We start from the raw sequence: 21561 nt of genomic DNA, 5'->3' as shown, positions 1-21561 counted from the left end.
GACGACGTTGGCTAGCAAAGCGCATGCGTAGAAAGACGTCACGGTCACTCGTGCCAAACTGCGCAGGTGCGGGCAGTCAAATCAAAGGCATTCCTTCAATATTAAGTCGTTTTTGACGAAAATGAAAACGTGTCATTTTGTCAATTTAACGAGGTTAGATTAAGAACATGTTCAACTACTTAAGACATTGGTTCGGATCTAGGTTGTGTCTTTAGATTTCGAGAAAATGAACAACTCAGGAATCATTTTTCACTTCTCTCATTTACTTCTTAAATCCCTAACCTCGGCGTGGTCTGTTTCGCAAGCGTTCCCTGAAGTCTGGCATTGTTGCTGTGGCTACACCCTTCCTCCTCAGTTGTGATGAAAGAAAAACGAAATGTATGGAAAAGGCCAAAGCAAAGACAGTAAATACAGTACCACAGAGTTTGTAAATGGAGACCCCCCCGCGTGTCATGGGTGTAATTCACACACACAACTGATTAGTCATATATGGATGATTATATGGATACATGATATATGGATAATTATATGGCTGTTTTGGCCTATATCTCCATAGGCCTTAAAATCAACCCGGAAGTGGCGGTGACTCCGCCTAGTGGACTTCATCAGCAAAATCGGGCTATTGTGGTTCTCCACAACCAATGGGGGAATCAGGCTTCATGTGATCCGGACCAAAGCGGATTAGACCAGAATCTTGGTTTTCGGTCATCCAAATTCAAACTGAGAGAAGCTGTTTCTCCTTATATTTCTGAATGATTTATGCGCGCAAAGATATCTACTTCGACCTGCAGAATGATTATGATAATTCTGCACGTTTTTTATTAGAAATACATCCACATTTGACCAAGATAGCGTCAGAGCATTTTGGTTTGCGTTGACACTACTACCACAAGCTAAATAACATTGTTATTTAGATATATTTGCGACACTGTCGGATATTTTTTGAAAATTGGAAACAAGCAATGGAAAGAAGCCATACAGAAAATTACAAAGGTGCGTGACTATTGAAATAATGATTTTCTTTCACCACCTGGGCAGTGTTTGGCCTACGTTTCTTATACAAACCTGTTTGCGATCATTGCTTTACATACAACGTGTATATAGCGGAACTTTCCGAGTTTCCTCGTGCAGACCTGAATGCAGCATTATATAGTTGAGTCTGTAATGAATCTGCATGCTGGTGCCATCCTCGTGAACGTTTATCCTGCTGCTCATATTTAGTTTAGGCTATGTGCAATTTTTAAAGGCAAAAATTAAGATTACGTGTCTCATATGTTCACTAAACACAGAGTCTCACTGCTAATGAATATTCTCAAATTACAGTATAAGCATGGGGTGGCTAAATAAATAATGTGGCATTGTTTTTGTCTTGAAGGGCCAGTAGAGGGCTCCCTTACACTAATGTTGGCCAGTCAGTCCTATGACGTAATGTCTTTGAAACAGCAAATACCCAATGAGCTGGTAGATCTCAGTAGTGTTTTTAATGTGCGACTATAATTATTTCTCTCTCTCACAGATCCCCTTCTATCAATTTCTTATTTACGGCTCTTGGCCCCACCCCTGCAACTTCTGTCAGCTGCTATGTGGCAAGTTGTGCAGAAAGGACTTGTCATGCATTATGGGATGCTGGAGGAGTTTGTCACCTCGGTGACAGAGATGGTCCCAGAGCTGCTGAGTTACCGGCAGAGGGCCCAACTCATCCTGGGACTGAGAGCCAGGGTTAGCATGTGTGTGCATGTGTGTCTGCAGATGGATTTGTTTAATGGCTGAAATGTATTTTATTTTTGTACATTTAGCTATTGCTAACAACCGTATTAGTTCCCTCCAATCTGTCGTACAGTGGTTGATAGTTGAACCAGTAAACACGTAGCGCACTGGTGAAAGCGTATCAAGAGCGCTGATGATAGCGTTTAAATACTTTTTTTTGTGACCATAGCTGGTTCTGGAGTTGTGTCGTGGTGATCACCAAGTCGACCCTAAGACCATCCAACCCCACCTGGACAGAATCAAAGCTTCCATTACTACACCCAGGGACCACTGTGTGGGTGATTTACTATGCACATTAACCCACAGGCGGCTGGTGGCACCTTCATTTCGGGAGAACGGGCTCATAGTAATGTCTGCAATGGCATAAATTGAATGTTATCAAACACATGGTTTCCATGTGTTATATCATTCCATTCACTCTATTCCAGCAATTATTATGATCCGTTTTCCCCTCAGCAGCCTCCTGTGCATAAAATAAATTTAATCAATAGGAAGAAATACACACATAGTTTGGGTAATTCATCTCCCGCGGTGTGTGTGCATGTTAAAGGTGACTGATGCACAAGTAGAAGATTCCGGGGCCAATTTCTTGGAGCTGGTCCAAACCCTTCTTCAAGACCCAGGTGTGAAAGAGGACTTCTTCCTGGTGAGATGATGACACTCTCCCTAATTTTCTCTCCCCCCCCCCCCCCCCCCCTCACTCACAGTTCCATTTTTATGTCTTCTAACTCCCCCAGGAGGTGTTCCCAGTACAGTACGGCCAGAAGTATGACACAGCACTGGAGATTCTCCTGTGGGAGTTCCTCTCCAGACTGGAGGAGCTGCTGCCTGTACCAGACTTTGCACAGGTGCCTCCATTGAACTCAACATTATACTTCACATACGCACCTTGACAATTGCCTTCAAAATACAGCATGTATTGTATTCAACTTTAACCTACCACTGCTAATGACTAAGGGCTCTTTCTCAGATGGTGTCATGGCTTGATGGAGCCCCCTCAGTTCTGGATGAGTGTTTGCAATCAGCGACTCCGCCAGAGGAGATGAAGGCTTTAATTGAACATCACAGAAATCTTGGACATGTTGACGTAAAAGGTAAGGCTGGCTTAGTAGATAATTATGACTGATGAGTCATGGTCTTTGCTACTGTATTACTTTGCTTTGATTGTTAGAATTATACATTTATTATTTGACTGTAGCTAAACGGGTGAGAAGTCGCAGTGATTTACTGAGCCTCTCATTCTCTATTTCTCTCAGACACTTGCTCTTTACCTATGGACGACTGCATCCTCTCCTCTCTGTCTCTCCCTCCAGTCACAAAACTGGGGACTACTGTTGACAAACAAACTCAAAAACACCTGCAAGATGCCACACCAAATTCAAACCATCCAAATAAAGAAGAGATTATTGAGATTCCCATTGACCAATCAAATCTGGAGACTGGCAAGAGGAGGATATCTGAGAGAACAAGACAGAAGCGAAATGAACAGAGGGACAGAATTGAAACAGATGAAATTGTGGAGGAGGGAACATCATTTTCAGCAAATGAGAGTAGGCGAGGGCAGACTCTGCCCTCGAAGAGGAAAATGAGCGACAGTTCGGAGGTTCCCCGGAAACGGCAAGCAGATTCACCTCTGTTTCAGTAAGAACTGATATTGAAGTAGCTTATATTGGTGTGTCTCCCAGCATGCCTTTGATGTCATTCCATTTTTTTGGGGGGGGGGGGGGATTTTAATTCTGCTTTATATACATTGCTGTCTTCCTCTTTTACAGGGATTCTCCAGTGAATATCGAATCTTTTAGTGAATCTCCTCTCATCTCGATATGGGGAGAATACACAGGTGTGGAATCTCTGTTCGTTCTGAATGAAATGTGAAATACAGTACATGGTAAAAGAAAATGCATGACAGTTTTACTTACCCTTTTGTGTCAAGAACCCCAAGATGCTGCCTATCCCATGACGACTGACATCAAAGTCCCTTGGTCGGATGATGAGACTCTAAACCTCATAGACATTTGGGGAAAAGACTCTGTGCAGCGAGTTCTGAAAGGCTGTGTCAAAAATCGCCACGTGTTCACTCTCATTTCCAAAAACATGTCTGAGAGAGGCTACATGAGAACTGTAGAGCAGTGTCAGACCAGGATCAAACGATTGAAGAACAGCTTTCGTCAGTCTCTCCAGCAGAAGTGAGTACACTACTAAAGAACATTTGCAATGTATATAGAATGTATTATTATAATATATTTTTGTTTCTTATGGACAATATCACTTGAATGTGCTTGTCTATATTCTCACACTGAAACCATTCCCTATATACAGAGTGGAGTGTAAATTTTATGACCAGCTAGAGCGAATACTTGGGAATGTGTCCCCCTTAACGGTTCCTGAGGTCACCTATGATGTTGAAGAGGTGACAGATGACCATCTAGAAGACACTGATGATTGGGAATTCCCTGGCCACTCTGGTCTAGAAGATATGGGTATGGTCCGATTGTGCCTTTCTTGGTAAATCACATAATATTGTCTCTTGGGAAAGGGGCTAATGTGTGTTTGCATGCAGCATGTTGCCCACCACCTTACAAAGAGGTCAAACTGCTTGAATGTTAATACAGCTGATTTTACATTTGGAATTTGCAATGTGATTCATCTAAATCAATCAAATGATTAATAATCAGTGATCACTGCTCTTGTGTTTGTCTCTATTTCCACTGAAGGAACAAGAAGTGTTCCCTGGACAGACTTGGAGACCCTCACCCTAATCAACATATGGGGAGATGACAAAATGCAGAGGGAATTGAGGGGTATGCATAGAAATGGGCACCTTTTTGCTGTGATATCCCAAAAGATGTCTGCCCAGGGCTTTATCCGGACTGCAGAGCAATGCCAGACAAGGGTTAAAAGACTGAAACGGAGTTTCCGACAGTGCTACGAGAACAAGTATGTCAGTTATAGTTTAACAATCATTTTCTTTGTGCATTGGGAGTCCCACTGTGATCCTGTGATGGCTTACATTTGGTCTATTTGAGCCAGAAAAATGATTTGTTTTGAAAATGTGCTTTGTTTTCTTTCCCCAAACACAGCATGAAAGGCAGAGAGCAAGTAGAATGCAAATTCTATGACCTACTGGAGAGAATACTGGGGAATGAGCTTCCCTCATACGTGGAGGTGTCAGAAAACTGTCTTGACATGGACTCTAGAGAAGCATGGTCAGCAGACAACGAGTGCTCTGTTAACTCTTCCCAGGAGAGGGGTATGGTCACATTCTCTACTGGTTAACCAGTTCCTCTTTCACTAGTATACTATAATAAGATCAACTTGAAGGACTGGGAAGAAACTCAACATAGCATATCTGACTCATTCTTTGATATCTGTGAGATGAGGTCAGCAAGGTTTTAGGGACAAGGGTGAGTGGATGGTTTGGGATTGGGCCAATCCTTCTCACACACTATTTCCCTTTGACTCTGATCCATCCAGAGGCTGTGGTGGGCGTGCCAGAGGACAGGAAGAAGATCCCCTGGGTGGACGGCGAGACAGTGATCCTTCTGGAGCTCTGGGGAGACGACACTGTGCAGCAGAACCTGAAGCGCTGCCCGCACAACGGTCACATATACTCAGAGATTTCGGAAAAGCTCAACATCCGTGGTTATCACAGAACTGCAGAGCAGTGCCACACCAGGATAAAGCGTTTGAAAGCCAGCTATCGGCAGTGCCAGGAAACCATCAGGTGGCCATTGCATTTCAGCTTCTATTGTTGATACATTTGTCATGTTGCTAATGTGAATTGGATTACGTATTTGATTCTAATTTTGCAATCTCTCTCTACCTGTGCTCTTCCTAGTTCATCTGGATCTGAGCAGGTTCATTTTAAGTTCTACAATATTTTAGATCAAATACTTGAGAGGCAGCCTCCCTCTACCAGCACAGTGGTGACAGACTTGACCAATGACATATCAGATGAATCAAACAGTGACTCACTTCAAGGTAAAAAGTTCAGCTCATTTCAAACTATGCAAACGTTCTATTGACACCCAGCATGGCTATGTCAGATTGAACCCTGTTTGTTATATACACTGCTCAAAAAAATAAAGGGAACACTTAAACAAGACAATGTAACTCCAAGTCAATCACACTTCTGTGAAATCAAACTGTCCACTTAGGAAGCAACACTGATTGACAATAAATTTCACATGCTGTTGTGCAAATGGAATAGACAACAGGTGGAAATTATAGGCAATTAGCAAGACAAATGCTGGTGGTGCTTTCACTCTAGTGGTAGCATGAGACGGAGTCTACAACCCACACAAGTGGCTCAGGTAGTGCAGCTCATCCAGGATGGCACATCAATGCGAGCTGTGGCAAGAAGGTTTGCTGTGTCTGTCAGCGTAGTGTCCAGAGCATGGAGGTGCTACCAGGAGACAGGCCAGTACATCAGGAGACGTGGAGGAGGCCGTAGGAGGGCAACAACCCAGCAGCAGGACCGCTACCTCCGCCTTTGTGCAAGGAGGAGCAGGAGGAGCACTGCCAGAGCCCTGCAAAATGATCTCCAGCAGGCCACAAATGTGCATGTGTCTGCTCAAACGGTCAGAAACAGACTCCATGAGGGTGGTATGAGGGCCCGACGTCCACAGGTGGGAGTTGTGCTTACAGCCCAACACCGTGCAGGACGTTTGGCATTTGTCAGAGAACACCAAAATTGGCAAATTTGCCACTGGCGCCCTGTGCTCTTCACAGATGAAAGCAGGTTCACACTGGACAGATGTGACAGAGTCTGGAGACGCCGTGGAGAACGTTCTGCTGCCTGCAACATCCTCCAGCATGACCGGTTTGGCGGTGGGTCAGTCATGGGGTGGCATTTCTTTGGGGGGCCGCACAGCCCTCCATGTACTCGCCAGAGGTAGCCTGACTGCCATTAGGTACCGAGATGAGATCCTCAGACCCCTTGTGAGACCATATGCTGGTTCAGTTGGCCCTGGGTTCCTCCTAATGCAAGACAAAGCTAGACCTCATGTGGCTGGAGTGTGTCAGCAGTTCCTGCAAGAGGAAGGCATTGATGCTATGGACTGGCCCGCCCATTCCCCAGACCTGAATCCAACTGAACACATCTGGGAAATCATGTCTCGCGCCACGTTGCACCACAGACTGTCCAGGAGTTGGCGGATGCTTTAGTCCAGGTCTGGGAGGAGATCCCTCAGGAGACCATCCGCCACCTCATCAGGAGCATGCCCAGGCGTTTTTAGGGAGGTCATACAGGCACGTGGAGGCCACACACACCACTGAGCCTCATTTTGACTTGTTTTAAGAACATTACATCAAAGTTGGATCAGCCTCTAGTGTGGTTTTCCCACTTTAATTTTGAGTGTGACTCCAAATCCAGACCTCCATGGGTTGATAAATTTGATTTCCATTGAGAATTTTTGTGTGATTTTGTTGTCAGCACATTCAACTATGTAAAGAAAACAGTATTTAATAAGAATATTTCATTCATTCAGATCTAGGATGTGTTATTTTAGTGTTCCCTTTATTTTTTGAGCAGTCTATTTAACTACTGGTTCTACTGTAGGTGCCGTCCCCTCAACACAAGTTCCTTTGCCAAGTCTAAACAGAGACACTTTCATGTTATTGGGCTGTTTTGTATTTAGAGTGTACAGAAGTGGACAACTACACCACTTCTGAGAAGATCACACCAGGCTCATGGTTGGATCCTGAGACCCTGGCCCTCATTGACATCTGGGGGGAGGATGAGGTTCAGAGGGTGCTGAGAGACTTTGTCTATAACGGCCCTGTCTACATGGACATATCAGAAAAGATGCATGACCAAGGGTACTCCAAGACCCCAGAGCAGTGTCGTTGGAAAGTCAAGTCCATGAGGAACAACTTCCGTCAGTGCTACGACAGGAAAAAGTATGTGTACAAAACAGGTTTAAATTGGACCCTTTATTTTATGTTGATTTTCATTTGCAGAAGCATACAAATAAGTGTACTCAAATCTAACCCGTAGCCACAATTCTGCATCTAATTTTTTTAAATGGCTTCCTTTTCTGTCTGCTGTTCTCAGATGTGGAAGAAAGGGAGTGGAATACAAGTTCTACAATCAGTTGGAGCGAATACTTGGGCATGAAGCGGCGTCCATTGATGAGTATGATGAAAGAGACGATCCAACAGTAGACCAGGACACAGGTACGGTGGTAATACAGACAGTTATCGGTTTACACTGAAGACACTGGATGTTTCCAATGTATATATCTCCCGGAGCAGGTGCTGATGGGATGAGATGCATCCCGTGGTCAGAGCCAGAGACGCTGGCCCTCATTGAGCTGTGGGGGAACGAGGATGTCCAGGCCAGTCTACGAGGTTGCGTCCGCAACGGGCACATTTTCGCCGACATAGCGGAGAAGCTGGCCACCATTGGGCACTTCAAAACAGCTGAGCAGTGCCACTCGAGGGTTAAGCGGCTGAGGAAAACCTACCGACGGTGTCTCCACAGCAGGGCGTAAGTGCAAAGCACAGATTATTTGTGAGTAAGGTGAGTCATGGTGCCTAAATTGGTACCTGTTACAAATGAACCCCCCCACTTCTCTCTACCTCTGGTCGTACCTACAGAAACGGAGGGGAGCCCTTACTCTTCAGATACTACAGGTTCCTGGAGCCGGTGCTAGGCAACGACACGCTCTCCCTCGATGCAGAGATTGTTGATTTGTGTGATGACTTCAATCCAGATCCCACTGAGGAACCAGATCAGGAAACGGGTATGGTGCCTCCTCATTATCCTTACCCTCAAAGTCTAATGTAATTAGGGCCCTGTGTTTTTCCTGTGTCAGTGCCAACAGTTGTTTGTCTTGGTCAGGTCAAATCAGGACCTTAGTCATAATCAATCTTCAAAAATGTACTTAGTAGCCACCTAAAGCCTCCCAAAAACATATTTTTTTGAAGGCCAGGGCTCAGTCAGTTACGCTGTGGCGGAGTCCAGCAGAAAGATGCCCTGGTCCGATCGGGAGACCCAGGCTCTGCTGGAGGTCTGGGGTGAGGACCATGTGCAGCTCTCCCTCCGCGGCTGCTTGAAGAACAGACATGTGTTTGAATACATCTCACGGAGGATGACGACCCAGGGGTTCATCAGGACAGCTGAGCAGTGCCACACCCGCATCAAACGACTCAAGGCCAGCTTCCACCATGACAAGTGAATGCAAAAGATTTATAACTACCATTTCATGTCTAGTTATTTACTTTAAAAATCACGCCACATCATCGGATATAAATTGACGCAATATCTTTAAGTCAACAAATCAATGCTTTACTTATTTTCATCACATGAGTAAACAATGTAATTGCAGTCTTGTTTTTATCACTGTTATTGTTACGTAGTACATGTGGTCAGAGGATATGATGATTCAACTGAAATTAAATAGTCAAATCTTCCCTTTCCTCAGAATGGAATGTAAGTTCTACGACCAGATGGAGGAGATTTTCTCGAGGGAGCTCAACGTTGACAGTTTGGCCGAAGATTCGTTAGACAATGAGGAAGCTGCTGTCTGGGAGCCTACACTTGAAGTTGACCAAAGGAAAGGTAAAGCAAAGCCATACCATACCTTTAAATGTTCTATGAGTTGTCTTATTTACACTAACCCCCTTCCCATTGTAAACAATGTGTTCATTGGGTGTCTTTGTCTTCAGCTAGCCGTCCTTTAACTGACGGCTCCAAGTTCTCCTGGAGTGACAGTGAGACCCAGGTCCTCCTCAGTATCTGGGGGAGTGACGAGGTCCAGGAGGATCTGAAGGGCTGCACTAAAAACAGACACATTTTCACTGAGATCTCTCAGGCCATGGCCAACGAGGGCTACCTGAGGACAGCCGAACAGTGCCAGTCTAGAGTGAAGCGGCTAAAGGCCAACTTTCGCCAGTTCTGCGAGAGCAAACAGTAAGCCATGGGGGAAAAGATATGCATATGAAATTGATAACCACTATTTATAATTGTGAATGGATTATGAAGACTCCATATAGTTTTGTATTCATGGTCAGAGGTTTGCCATGCTCATGTTAGATAAGCAAAGCTCATTAACTAACCAGATATGAGGAATAAGTATTGAATCAACAACCAAATGTTATGTTCTATTTTCACAGGATTGGAGGGGAAAAAGTTGAGTGCAAATTCTACGATCAGTTTGTGCAAATATTCGGGAACAAGTATCTACCCTGTGACTCTCTGGCTGAGGAATCAAATGGTGCCACAGACATGGGAGAGGTCCCAGGTGGCCAAGTCCAAGGAACTGGTAAGGGAAACAATCTCCCAGTCTCTGTACAGTAAATGCTGTTTTACGTTATACTATCAACGTTGGGCCTTCGTTTACGTTTTTTTTTTCTTCAGTCTCTCCAGAATCAGGCAGCTGTCCATCATCGTGGGAACTAGATCTCCCCTGGAGCATTGAGGAGACTGAAGCCCTCCTTGACATATGGGGCAGTGTCAGAATCCAAGAGGACCTGAGGGGAAACACTGAAATGGAACACATGTATACAGAGATCTCTCAAATGATGGCTGACCAGGGCTTCATGAAAACAGCAGAGCAGTGCCAGACAAGGGCAACACAACTGAACCTGAGTATTATTCCAATCTGACAACGAGGAAACATTAGTGAACATCTGAAGACAGTTTTGTAGAGCCACAGGAAAGATGCAATGACTCAACAATGACTTCTGGAAAAGAGGTGTATAAACAATTACAATGACCTGTGTCTTCTGTCTCCTGCGTTGTTTTCGGAGAGGTACTGTATTATTTCAGAGGAAGTGTTGCTATGTTGAATATTGCTGAAGAGACTCAACATCCATCCCACTTTTCTTTGTCGGAAAACAGACACGTATTTAACCTTTGTATCGGTGCTTAAATCTAAGTGTAAAGGACTATTGATGTTTATTGTCATGTATTTCACTGTAAGTGCACATGTGTTGTGACATAAGGACCTGAACTTAACGAAGCAACATATTTGAAAGGGATTGGCTTGAGGTAATCCTCTAACGACAATTGGTCAATACCACATGACATTCTGAACTTCTAGATTTTTGTTTGTTATTATTTGCCAAACAAAAGGCTATATACAGTGCCTTGCGAAAGTATTCGGCCCCCTTGAACTTTGCGACCTTTTGCCACATTTCAGGCTTCAAACATAAAGATATAAAACTGTATGTTTTTTGTGAAGACTAAACAACAAGTGGGACACAATCATGAAGTGGAATGACATTTATTGGATATTTCAAACTTTTTTAACAAATCAAAAACTGAAAAATTGGGCGTGCAAAATTATTCAGCCCCTTTACTTTCAGTGCAGCAAACTCTCTCCAGAAGTTCAGTGAGGATCTCTGAATGATCCAATGTTGACCTAAATGACTAATGATGATAAAAACAATCCATCTGTGTGTAATCAAGTCTCCGTATAAATGCACCTGCACTGTGATAGTCTCAGAGGTCCGTTAAAAGCGCAGAGAGCATCATGAAGAACAAGGAACACACCAGGCAGGTCCGATATACTGTTGTGAAGAAGTTTAAAGCCGGATTTGGATACAAAAATATTTCCCAAGCTTTAAACATCCCAAGGAGCACTGTGCAAGCGATAATATTGAAATGGAAGGAGTATCAGACCACTGCAAATCTACCAAGACCTGGCCGTTCCTCTAAACTTTCAGCTCATACAAGAAGACTGATCAGAGATGCAGCCAAGAGGCCCATGATCACTCTGGATGAACTGCAGAGATCTACAGCTGAGGTGGGAGACTCTGTCCATAGGACAACAATCAGTCGTATATTGCACAAATCTGGCCTTTATGGAAGAGTGGCAAGAAGAAAGCCAGATATCCAGAAAAAGTGTTGTTTAAAGTTTGCCACAAGCCACCTGGGAGACACACCAAACATGTGGAAGAAGGTGCTCTGGTCAGATGAAACCAAAATTGAAATTTTTGGCAACAATGCAAAACGTTATGTTTGGCGTAAAAGCAACACAGCTCATCACCCTGAATACACCATCCCCACTGTCAAACATGGTGGTGGCAGCATCATGGTTTGGGCCTGCTTTTCTTCAGCAGGGACAGGGAAGATGGTTAAAATTGATGGGAAGATGGATGGAGCCAAATACAGGACCATTCTGGAAGAACCTGATGGAGTCTGCAAAAGACCTGAGACTGGGACGGAGATTCCAACAAGACAATGATCCAAAACATAACGCAAAATCTACAATGGAATGGTTCAAAAATAAACATATCCATGTGTTAGAATGGCCAAGTCAAAGTCCAGACCTGAATCCAATCGAGAATCTGTGGAAAGAACTGAAAACTGCTGTTCACAAATGCTCTCCATCCAACCTCACTGAGCTCGAGCTGTTTTGCAAGTAGGAATGGGAAGAAATGTCAGTCTCTCGATGTGCAAAACTGATAGAGACATACCCCAAGCGACTTACAGCTGTAATCGCAGCAAAAGGTGGCGCTACAAAGTATTAACTTAAGGGGGCTGAATAATTTTGCACGGCCAATTTTTCAGTTTTTGATTTGTTAAAAAAGTTTGAAATATCCAATAAATGTCGTTCCACTTCATGATTGTGTCCCACTTGTTGTTGATTCTTCACAAAAAAATACAGTTTTGTATCTTTATGTTTGAAGCCTGAAATGTGGCAAAAGGTCGCAAAGTTCAAGGAGGCCGAATACTTTCGCAAGGCACTGTATTTGTATATTTGATGTAAATTTGTGTTTTTAGCAAACTCTGTGCTCTTAGGCCTTTTTTTCAAGTGAACCAATTTAGATTAAATTCCTTTGAGTGGAGTTTGGCTACTATATCATGTATGTTTCTGTGGTATATTTTTTCTCTCAGTGTGTTTTAACCTCTATCTAGGTTCACTGAAACACTGAGGTTTATGTTGTTACCAGCTCTAACCACTGCGGAGAGATTGAAACCACATCCTATTTTATCCTCAACAGATTGTCTGTAGCAGAGCCTCACAGTAAGAAGCCACTTGAATTCTAGAAGCACAGGCACCTACTTTTTGCTTACTCATGTTATTTTTAGATACCACGGTGAGATAGCCTTTGAAACAAATCCTGTTCTCATCATTCATTGATGGTGATAGCTGTTCCTCTGAACATCATTTGCATAGAGAGGAGACTTTGCATAGCCAGCACATGCTTCAGTGCTCTGGTAGTGTTTATAGCCTTGTGAGTTTAACACTTCATGACTGAGAGCTGTCCTTCATGACAACAGAACCCACAACAACCATGACTTTTATCACCATCTTCATCTGGACACTTGCCCTCTGTCTCCAAGGTAATATAATTTACAGAAAATGACCCTGACAATATAAAGGAATGATTTTTTACTGGACAAATGAATGAACAATTAAATTATAAATATACATTGCATTTCTGTTTCAGAGTCAAGAGGCCAGATCACAGTGACCCAGACTCCTGCAGTGAAAGCTGTTTCAGTGGGTCACTCAGTCATATTCAGCTGTAAAACCAGCAGCGCTGTACACAGTAACAGCAATGGACACTATTTGCACTGGTATCAACAGAAACCTGGAGGAGCTCCTAAACTCCTAATATACTGGGCTAAAACCCTTCAGTCTGGGACTCCATCTAGATTCAGTGGCAGTGGATCTGGGAGTGACTTCACTCTGACCATCAGTGGAGTCCAGGCTGAAGATGCAGGAGATTACTACTGTCAGAGTTTCCACCTTCCCAACAGTGTCTGGGTGTTCACACAGTGATACAGAGCCGTACAAATACCTCCCTCAGTCAGACTGTTCAGTGACTGTACTGATACAGCTGGGACCTACTGCAGGTGCTGAGGGGGAAGTGACATGGAACACTGATCAGTAGAGGGGGTAAACTTTGAAAATGGTTAGAAAGTATCATAAAAATCACACGTTCTCCCAACGTCATCATCGTCATCATGGTTGTAACTTGTTATATTGGACATGAACTGAAAGTGTATATACAGTAAAAGTTATTTGTAGTTTTGGAAGACAATACCAGTCCATAGTAGAGTAAGATGTACAGAAGTAAGAGGAAAAGTATCAGCCCCCCAAACCAATTCCCTACATGCACTTCACAACCAGTTATTGATGTGATCATCTAGCATGTATTAACTCTTTTCATGAGCTGTTAGATCTGTGAATGAGACATGATGCTGGGCTCAAACATGACACATTTATGTAGATACATACACTACATACTATTATCAGAAAGTATCATTTCCATTTTATCTGTCATTAATTACATGGTGGCATATCTGTTATGTGTCCCTCCCTGAATCCACCATAGAGGTTAAAACCAGTCCACTCCCTCACATCTGGCCCAGTCCAGGGTATTTAAGGCAGTAAAACAGGTCAACTGGTAGACTGGTAGCTGTGGGAGTGAAACAGATTTACATAGACATGGCTGGTTGGTTCTGCTTGTCCCAGAATAGAGCAGAACTGTCACCAGATGTTCACTCTGTCCCTAGGGGGTTGGAGGTAGAGAAGACCTGGGAAAATGTAATGGGAAAAGCGTAGACCACACATTGTTGAAAACCATTGGAAAAATTAAACATTACAAATTAGGAATTAAACATTACAAATATACAGTTGATGTCGGAAGTTTACAGACACCTTAGCCAAATACATTTAAATACAGTTTTTCACAATTCCTGACATTTAATCCTAGTAAAAATTCCCTGTCTTAGGTCAGTTAGGATCACCACTATTTTAAGAATGTCAAATGTCAGAATAATAGTAGAGAGAATGATTTATTTCAGCTTTTATTTCTTTCATCACATTTCCGGTGGGTCAGAAGTTTACTTACAGCCCATTAGTATTTGGTAGTGAAGGAGGTTCACCTAGGGGTCATGATAGGGGCTTACCAAATGTTTGATGTATTATAATAATTGATTATGCTTATGTTGTATTAATATAAGGGGAGGGGTTATAAGACCCCACCCTCCTTACATTTATAGGGTTCTAGACTACAGATGAACAATATATATTCATTATAGATGTTTATAAATGTTCCACCACTGTTTTCTGGTCTCTTTGCCTCTTATAAAGATACCTCTCTGAGAAATGTGTGACTGTGAAGACAGAACTCTGCAGGGGAGTGTAAGAGAAGAGATTAGTTAGACGTTCCACTATACATCAACTTGGACATTTACTGCTAAGCTTTTAGATAGCTATATAAACAAGAGTTTTAGTGTTGAGTAGGCATGGTTTTGGTCTCATGAGTAAAAGATAATGATGTAGGCAGTGACATCACTCGGGCTGGACTTTGGGTTTAATAAAATAACTTGGGACCATTTCTTTGATACAGAACTTACTCGGAAACATGCTTTATGTTCCAGTTGTCAACTTCTGTCTGTACAATAGGGACTGATAGTACTGAAGTACAAATATAACACAATAGGGACAGAGAGTACTGAACTACTAATATAATACAATAGGGACTGATAGTACTGAAGTACTGGAATAATGTATTAGGGACTGATAATCCTGGGTTATGAGTATAATCCACTGACACACTTAGATAATTACATGTTCCTCTTAGATCACTGATTTACAGTATAAATTATTTATAACACGATAAAATATTCTGTATCTGCATAATCTGTATGTAGTTATATAGCTAACAGTTATGAATGTAGGTACTAGCAGTAAGACTATTTACATATGACAGTTTGCATTGGCAGCACATGCTTCAGTGCTCTGGGAGTATTTATAACCCTGTGAGTTTAACACTTCATGACTGAGAGCTGTCCTTCATGACAACAGAACCCAAAACAACCATGACTTTTATCACCATCTTCATCTGGATATTTGCCCTCTGCTTTCAAGGTAATATATTTTACATACATTTACCCTGACTGTAGTTACTTAACCTTATTAAAGTAAATACCATTATGTTATTGTAAAGTCATTCTTTTGTAAAGCAATGAGCAAATTAATGGGCGATTGAATGTTAATTACATTTCTGTTTCAGAGTCCAGAGGCCAGGTCACAGTGACCCAGACTCCTGCAGTGAACGCTGTTTCAATGGGTCACTCAGTCAGTTTCAGCTGTAAGACCAGCAGTGCAGTATACAGTGATACACATGGACAGAGGTTGGCCTGGTATCAACAGAAACTCGGAGAATCTCCTAAACTCCTTACATATTTCATTAGTACCCGTAACTCTGGGACTCCATCTAGATTCAGTGGCAGTGGATCTGGGAGTGACTTCACTCTGACCATCAGTGGAGTCCAGACTGAAGATGCAGGAGATTACTACTGTCAGAGTTTCCACAGTGGTCCAGTGTTCACACAGTGATACAGAGCCGTACAAAAACCTCCCTCAGTCAGACTGCACAGTGACTGTACTGATACAGCAGGGGGAAGAGACAGTGACATGGAACACTGATCAGTAGAGGGGGTAAACTTTGAAAATGGTTAGAAAGTATCATAAAAATCACACGTTCTCCCAACGTCATCATCGTCATCATGGTTGTAACTTGTTATATTGGACATGAACTGAAAGTGTATATACAGTAAAAGTTATTTGTAGTTTTGGAAGACAATACCAGTCCATAGTAGAGTAAGATGTACAGAAGTAAGAGGAAAAGTATCAGCCCCCCAAACCATTTCCCTACATGCACTTCACAACCAGTTATTGATGTGATCATCTAGCATGTATTAACTCTTTTCATGAGCTGTTAGATCTGTGAATGAGACATGATGCTGGGCTCAAACATGACACATTGATGTAGATGCATACACTACATACTATTATCAGAAAGTAAAATTTCCATTTTATCTGTCATTAATTACACGGTGGCATATCTGTTATGTGTCCTTCCCTGAATCCACCAAAGGGGTTAAAACCAGTCCACTCCCTCACATCTGGCCCAGTCCAGGGTATTTAAGGCAGTAAAACAGGTCAACTGGTAGACTGGTAGCTGTGGGAGTGAAACAGATTTACATAGACATGGCTGGTTGGTTCTGCTTGTCCCAGAATAGAGCAGAACTGTCACCAGATGTTCACTCTGTCCCCAGGGGGTTGGAGGTAGAGAAGACCTGGGAAAATGTAATGGGAAAAGCGTAGACCACACATTGTTGAAAACCATTGGAAAAATATCTAATTTAATAAAATCATATTAGGAATTAAACATTACAAATATACAGTTGACGTCGGAAGTTTACAGACACCTTAGCCAAATACATTTAAATACAGTTTTTCACAATTCCTGACATTTAATCCTAGTAAAAATTCCCTGTCTTATGTCAGTTAGGATCACCACTATTTTAAGAATGTCAAATGTCAGAATAATAGTAGAGAGAATGATTTATTTCAGCTTTTATTTCTTTCATCACATTCCCGGTGGGTCAGAAGTTTACTTACAGCCCATTCGTATTTGGTAGTGAAGGAGGTTCACCTAGGGGTCATGATAGGGGCTTACCAAATGCTTGATGTATTATAATAATTGATTATGCTTATGTTGTATTAATATAAGGGGAGGGGTTATAAGACCCCACCCTCCTTACATTTATAGGGTTCTAGACTACAGATGAACAATACATATTCATTATAGATGTTTATAATTGTTCCACCACTGTTTTCTGGTCTCTTTGCCTCTTATAAAGAGACCTCTCTGGGAAATGTGTGACTGTGAAGACAGAACTCTGCAGGGGAGTGTAAGAGAAGAGATTAGTTAGACGTTCCACTATACATCAACTTGGACATTTACTGCTAAGCTTTTAGATAGCTATATAAACAAGAGTTTTAGTGTTGAGTAGGCATGGTTTTGGTCTCATGAGTAAAAGATAATGATGTAGGCAGTGACATCACTCGGGCTGGACTTTGGGTTTAATAAAATAACTTGGGACCATTTCTTTGATACAGAACTTACTCGGAAACATGCTTTATGTTCCAGTTGTCAACTTCTGTCTGTACAATAGTGACTGATAGTACTGAAGTACAAATATAACACAATAGGGACTGATAGTACTGAAGTACAAATATAACACAATAGGGACTGATAGTACTGAAGTACAAATATAATACAATAGGGACTGATAGTACTGAAGTACAAATATAACACAATAGGGACAGAGAGTACTGAACTACTAATATAATACAATAGGGACTGATAGTACTGAAGTACAAATATAACACAATAGGGACAGAGAGTACTGAACTACTAATATAATACAATAGGGACTGATAGTACTGAAGTACAAATATAACACAATAGGGACAGAGAGTACTGAACTACTAATATAATACAATAGGGACTGATAGTACTGAAGTACAAATATAACACAATAGGGCCAGAGAGTACTGAACTACTAATATAATACAATAGGGACTGATAGTACTGAAGTACAAATATAACATAATAGGGACAGAGAGTACTGAACTACTAATATAATACAATAGGGACTGATAGTACTGAAGTACAAATATAACACAATAGGGACTGATAATCCTGGGTTATGAGTATAATCCACTGACACACTTAGATAATTACATGTTCCTCTTAGATCACTGATTTACAGTATAAATTATTTATAACACGATAAAATATTCTGTATCTGCATAATCTGTATGTAGTTATATAGCTAACAGTTATGAATGTAGGTACTAGCAGTAAGACTATTTACATATGACAGTTTGCATTGGCAGCACATGCTTCAGTGCTCTGGGAGTATTTATAACCCTGTGAGTTTAACACTTCATGACTGAGAGCTGTCCTTCATGACAACAGAACCCAAAACAACCATGACTTTTATCACCATCTTCATCTGGATATTTGCCCTCTGCTTTCAAGGTAATATATTTTACATACATTTACCCTGACTGTAGGTACTTAACCTTATTAAAGTAAATACCATTATGTTATTGTAAAGTCATTCTTTTGTAAAGCAATGAGCAAATTAATGGGTGATTGAATGTTAATTACATTTCTGTTTCAGAGTCAAGAGGCCAGGTCACAGTGACCCAGACTCCTGCAGTGAAAGCTGTTTCAATGGGTCACTCAGTCAGTCTCAGCTGTAAGACCAGCAGTGCAGTATACAGTGATACACATGGACAGAGGTTGGCCTGGTATCAACAGAAACCCGGAGGAGCTCCTAAACTCCTTATTTACTTTGCTAAAACCCTTCAGTCTGGGACTCCATCTAGATTCAGTGGCAGTGGATCTGGGAGTGACTTCACTCTGACCATCAGTGGAGTCCAGGCTGAAGATACAGGAGATTACTACTGTCAGAGTTTCCACAGTGGTCCAGTGTTCACACAGTGATACAGAGCCGTACAAAAACCTCCCTCAGTCAGACTGCACAGTGACTGTACTGATACAGCAGGGGGAAGAGACAGTGACATGGAACACTGATCAGTAGAGGGGGTAAACTTTGAAAATGGTTAGAAAGTATCATAAAAATCACACGTTCTCCCAACGTCATCATCGTCATCATGGTTGTAACTTGTTATATTGGACATGAACTGAAAGTGTATATACAGTAAAAGTTATTTGTAGTTTTGGAAGACAATACCAGTCCATAGTAGAGTAAGATGTACAGAAGTAAGAGGAAAAGTATCAGCCCCCCAAACCAATTCCCTACATGCACTACACAACCAGTTATTGATGTGATCATCTGGCATGTATTAACTATTTTCATGAGCTGTTAGATCTGTGAATGAGACATGATGCTGGGCTCAAACATGACACATTTATGTAGATACATACACTACATACTATTATCAGAAAGTATCATTTCCATTTTATCTGTCATTAATTACATGGTGGCATATCTGTTATGTGTCCCTCCCTGAATCCACAATAGAGGTTAAAACCAGTCAGCTCCCTCACATCTGGCCCAGTCCAGGGTATTTAAGGCAGTAAAACAGGTCAACTGGTAGACTGGTAGCTGTGGGAGTGAAACAGATTTACATAGACATGGCTGGTTGGTTCTGCTTGTCCCAGAATAGAGCAGAACTGTCACCAGATGTTCACTCTGTCCCTAGGGGGTTGGAGGTAGAGAAGACCTGGGAAAATGTAATGGGAAAAGCGTAGACCACACATTGTTGAAAACCATTGGAAAAATATCTAATTTAATAAAATCATATTAGGAATTAAACATTACAAATATACAGTTGACGTCGGAAGTTTACAGACACCTTAGCCAAATACATTTAAATACAGTTTTTCACAATTCCTGACATTTAATCCTAGTAAAAATTCCCTGTCTTATGTCAGTTAGGATCACCACTATTTTAGGAATGTCAAATGTCAGAATAATAGAGAGAATGATTTATTTCAGCTTTTATTTCTTTCATCACATTCCCGGTGGGTCAGAAGTTTACTTACAGCCCATTAGTATTTGGTAGTGAAGGAGGTTCACCTAGGGGTCATGATAGGGGCTTACCAAATGTTTGATGTATTATAATAATTGATTATGCTTATGTTGTATTAATATAAGGGGAGGTGTTATAAGACCCCACCCTCCTTACATTTATAGGGTTCTAGACTACAGATGAACAATACATATTCATTATAGATGTTTATAATTGTTCCACCACTGTTTTCTGTTCTCTTTGCCTCTTATAAAGAGACCTCTCTGAGAAATGTGTGACTGTGAAGACAGAACTCTGCAGGGGAGTGTAAGAGAAGAGATTAGTTAGACGTTCCACTATACATCAACTTGGACATTTACTGCTAAGCTTTTAGATAGCTATATAAACAAGAGTTTTAGTGTTGAGTAGGCATGGTTTTGGTCTCATGAGTAAAAGATAATGATGTAGGCAGTGACATCACTCGGGCTGGACTTTGGGTTTAATAAAATAACTTGGGACCATTTTTTTGATACAGAACTTACTCGGAAACATGCTTTATGTTCCAGTTGTCAACTTCTGTCTGTACAATAGGGACTGATAGTACTGAAGTACAAATAAAACACAATAGGGACTGATAGTACTGAAGTACAAATATAACACAATAGGGACTGATAGTACTGAAGTACAAATATAATACAATAGGGACTGATAGTACTGAAGTACAAATATAACACAATAGGGACAGAGAGTACTGAACTACTAATATAATACAATAGGGACTGATAGTACTGAAGTACAAATATAACACAATAGGGACTGATAGTACTGAAGTAGAAATATAACACAATAGGGACAGATAGTACTGAAGTACAAATATAATACAATAGGGACTGATAGTACTGAAGTACAAATATAACACAATAGGGACAGAGAGTACTGAACTACTAATATAATACAATAGGGACTGATAGTACTGAAGTACAAATATAACACAATAGGGACAGAGAGTACTGAACTACTAATATAATACAATAGGGACTGATAGTACTGAAGTACAAATATAACACAATAGGGACAGAGAGTACTGAACTACTAATATAATACAATAGGGACTGATAGTACTGAAGTACAAATATAACATAATAGGGACAGAGAGTACTGAACTACTAATATAATACAATAGGGACTGATAGTACTGAAGTACAAATATAACACAATAGGGACTGATAATCCTGGGTTATGAGTATAATCCACTGACACACTTAGATAATTACATGTTCCTCTTAGATCACTGATTTACAGTATAAGTTATTTATAACACGATAAAATATTCTGTATCTGCATAATCTGTATGTAGTTATATAGCTAACAGTTATGAATGTAGGTACTAGCAGTAAGACTATTTACATATGACAGTTTGCATTGGCAGCACATGCTTCAGTGCTCTGGGAGTATTTATAACCCTGTGGGTTTAACACTTCATGACTGA

At 41.4% G+C, this 21561-nt stretch overlaps 1 protein-coding gene across 4 annotated transcripts; it reads left to right on the top strand.

The window, feature by feature from the left end:
• The first annotated feature begins 596 nt into the window (after positions 1-596).
• On the top strand, positions 597-10491 carry zgc:113263 (TIN2_N and Myb_DNA-bind_4 domain-containing protein). 4 transcript variants are annotated; one of them, XM_036957318.1, is made up of 23 exons: positions 597-993; positions 1517-1719; positions 1937-2113; positions 2318-2413; positions 2505-2615; positions 2738-2861; positions 3081-3408; positions 3540-3607; positions 3701-3953; positions 4087-4247; positions 4482-4704; positions 4848-5017; positions 5242-5491; positions 5606-5748; positions 7407-7668; positions 7823-7944; positions 8023-8257; positions 8368-8513; positions 8698-8944; positions 9195-9331; positions 9439-9682; positions 9886-10034; positions 10130-10491. In XM_036957318.1, the coding sequence occupies exons 1-23, from the start codon at positions 963-965 to the stop codon at positions 10375-10377; spliced, it is 4128 nt and encodes a 1375-aa protein (XP_036813213.1). In that variant the 5' UTR covers positions 597-962; the 3' UTR covers positions 10378-10491. The 4 variants fall into 4 exon arrangements, with proteins under 4 accessions (XP_036813213.1, XP_036813212.1, XP_021432819.2 ...); XM_036957317.1 differs by having other exon boundaries at positions 3024-3408; XM_021577144.2 differs by having other exon boundaries at positions 598-993; positions 1937-2041.
• Positions 10492-21561: the final 11070 nt, after the last annotated feature.

Source organism: Oncorhynchus mykiss, chromosome 21 (assembly GCF_013265735.2).
Source record: "Oncorhynchus mykiss isolate Arlee chromosome 21, USDA_OmykA_1.1, whole genome shotgun sequence".
NCBI classification, from domain to species: Eukaryota; Metazoa; Chordata; class Actinopteri; order Salmoniformes; family Salmonidae; genus Oncorhynchus; species Oncorhynchus mykiss.
Note: the sequence above shows the minus strand (reverse complement) of the source record. Positions and strands in the feature narration are given on the sequence as shown.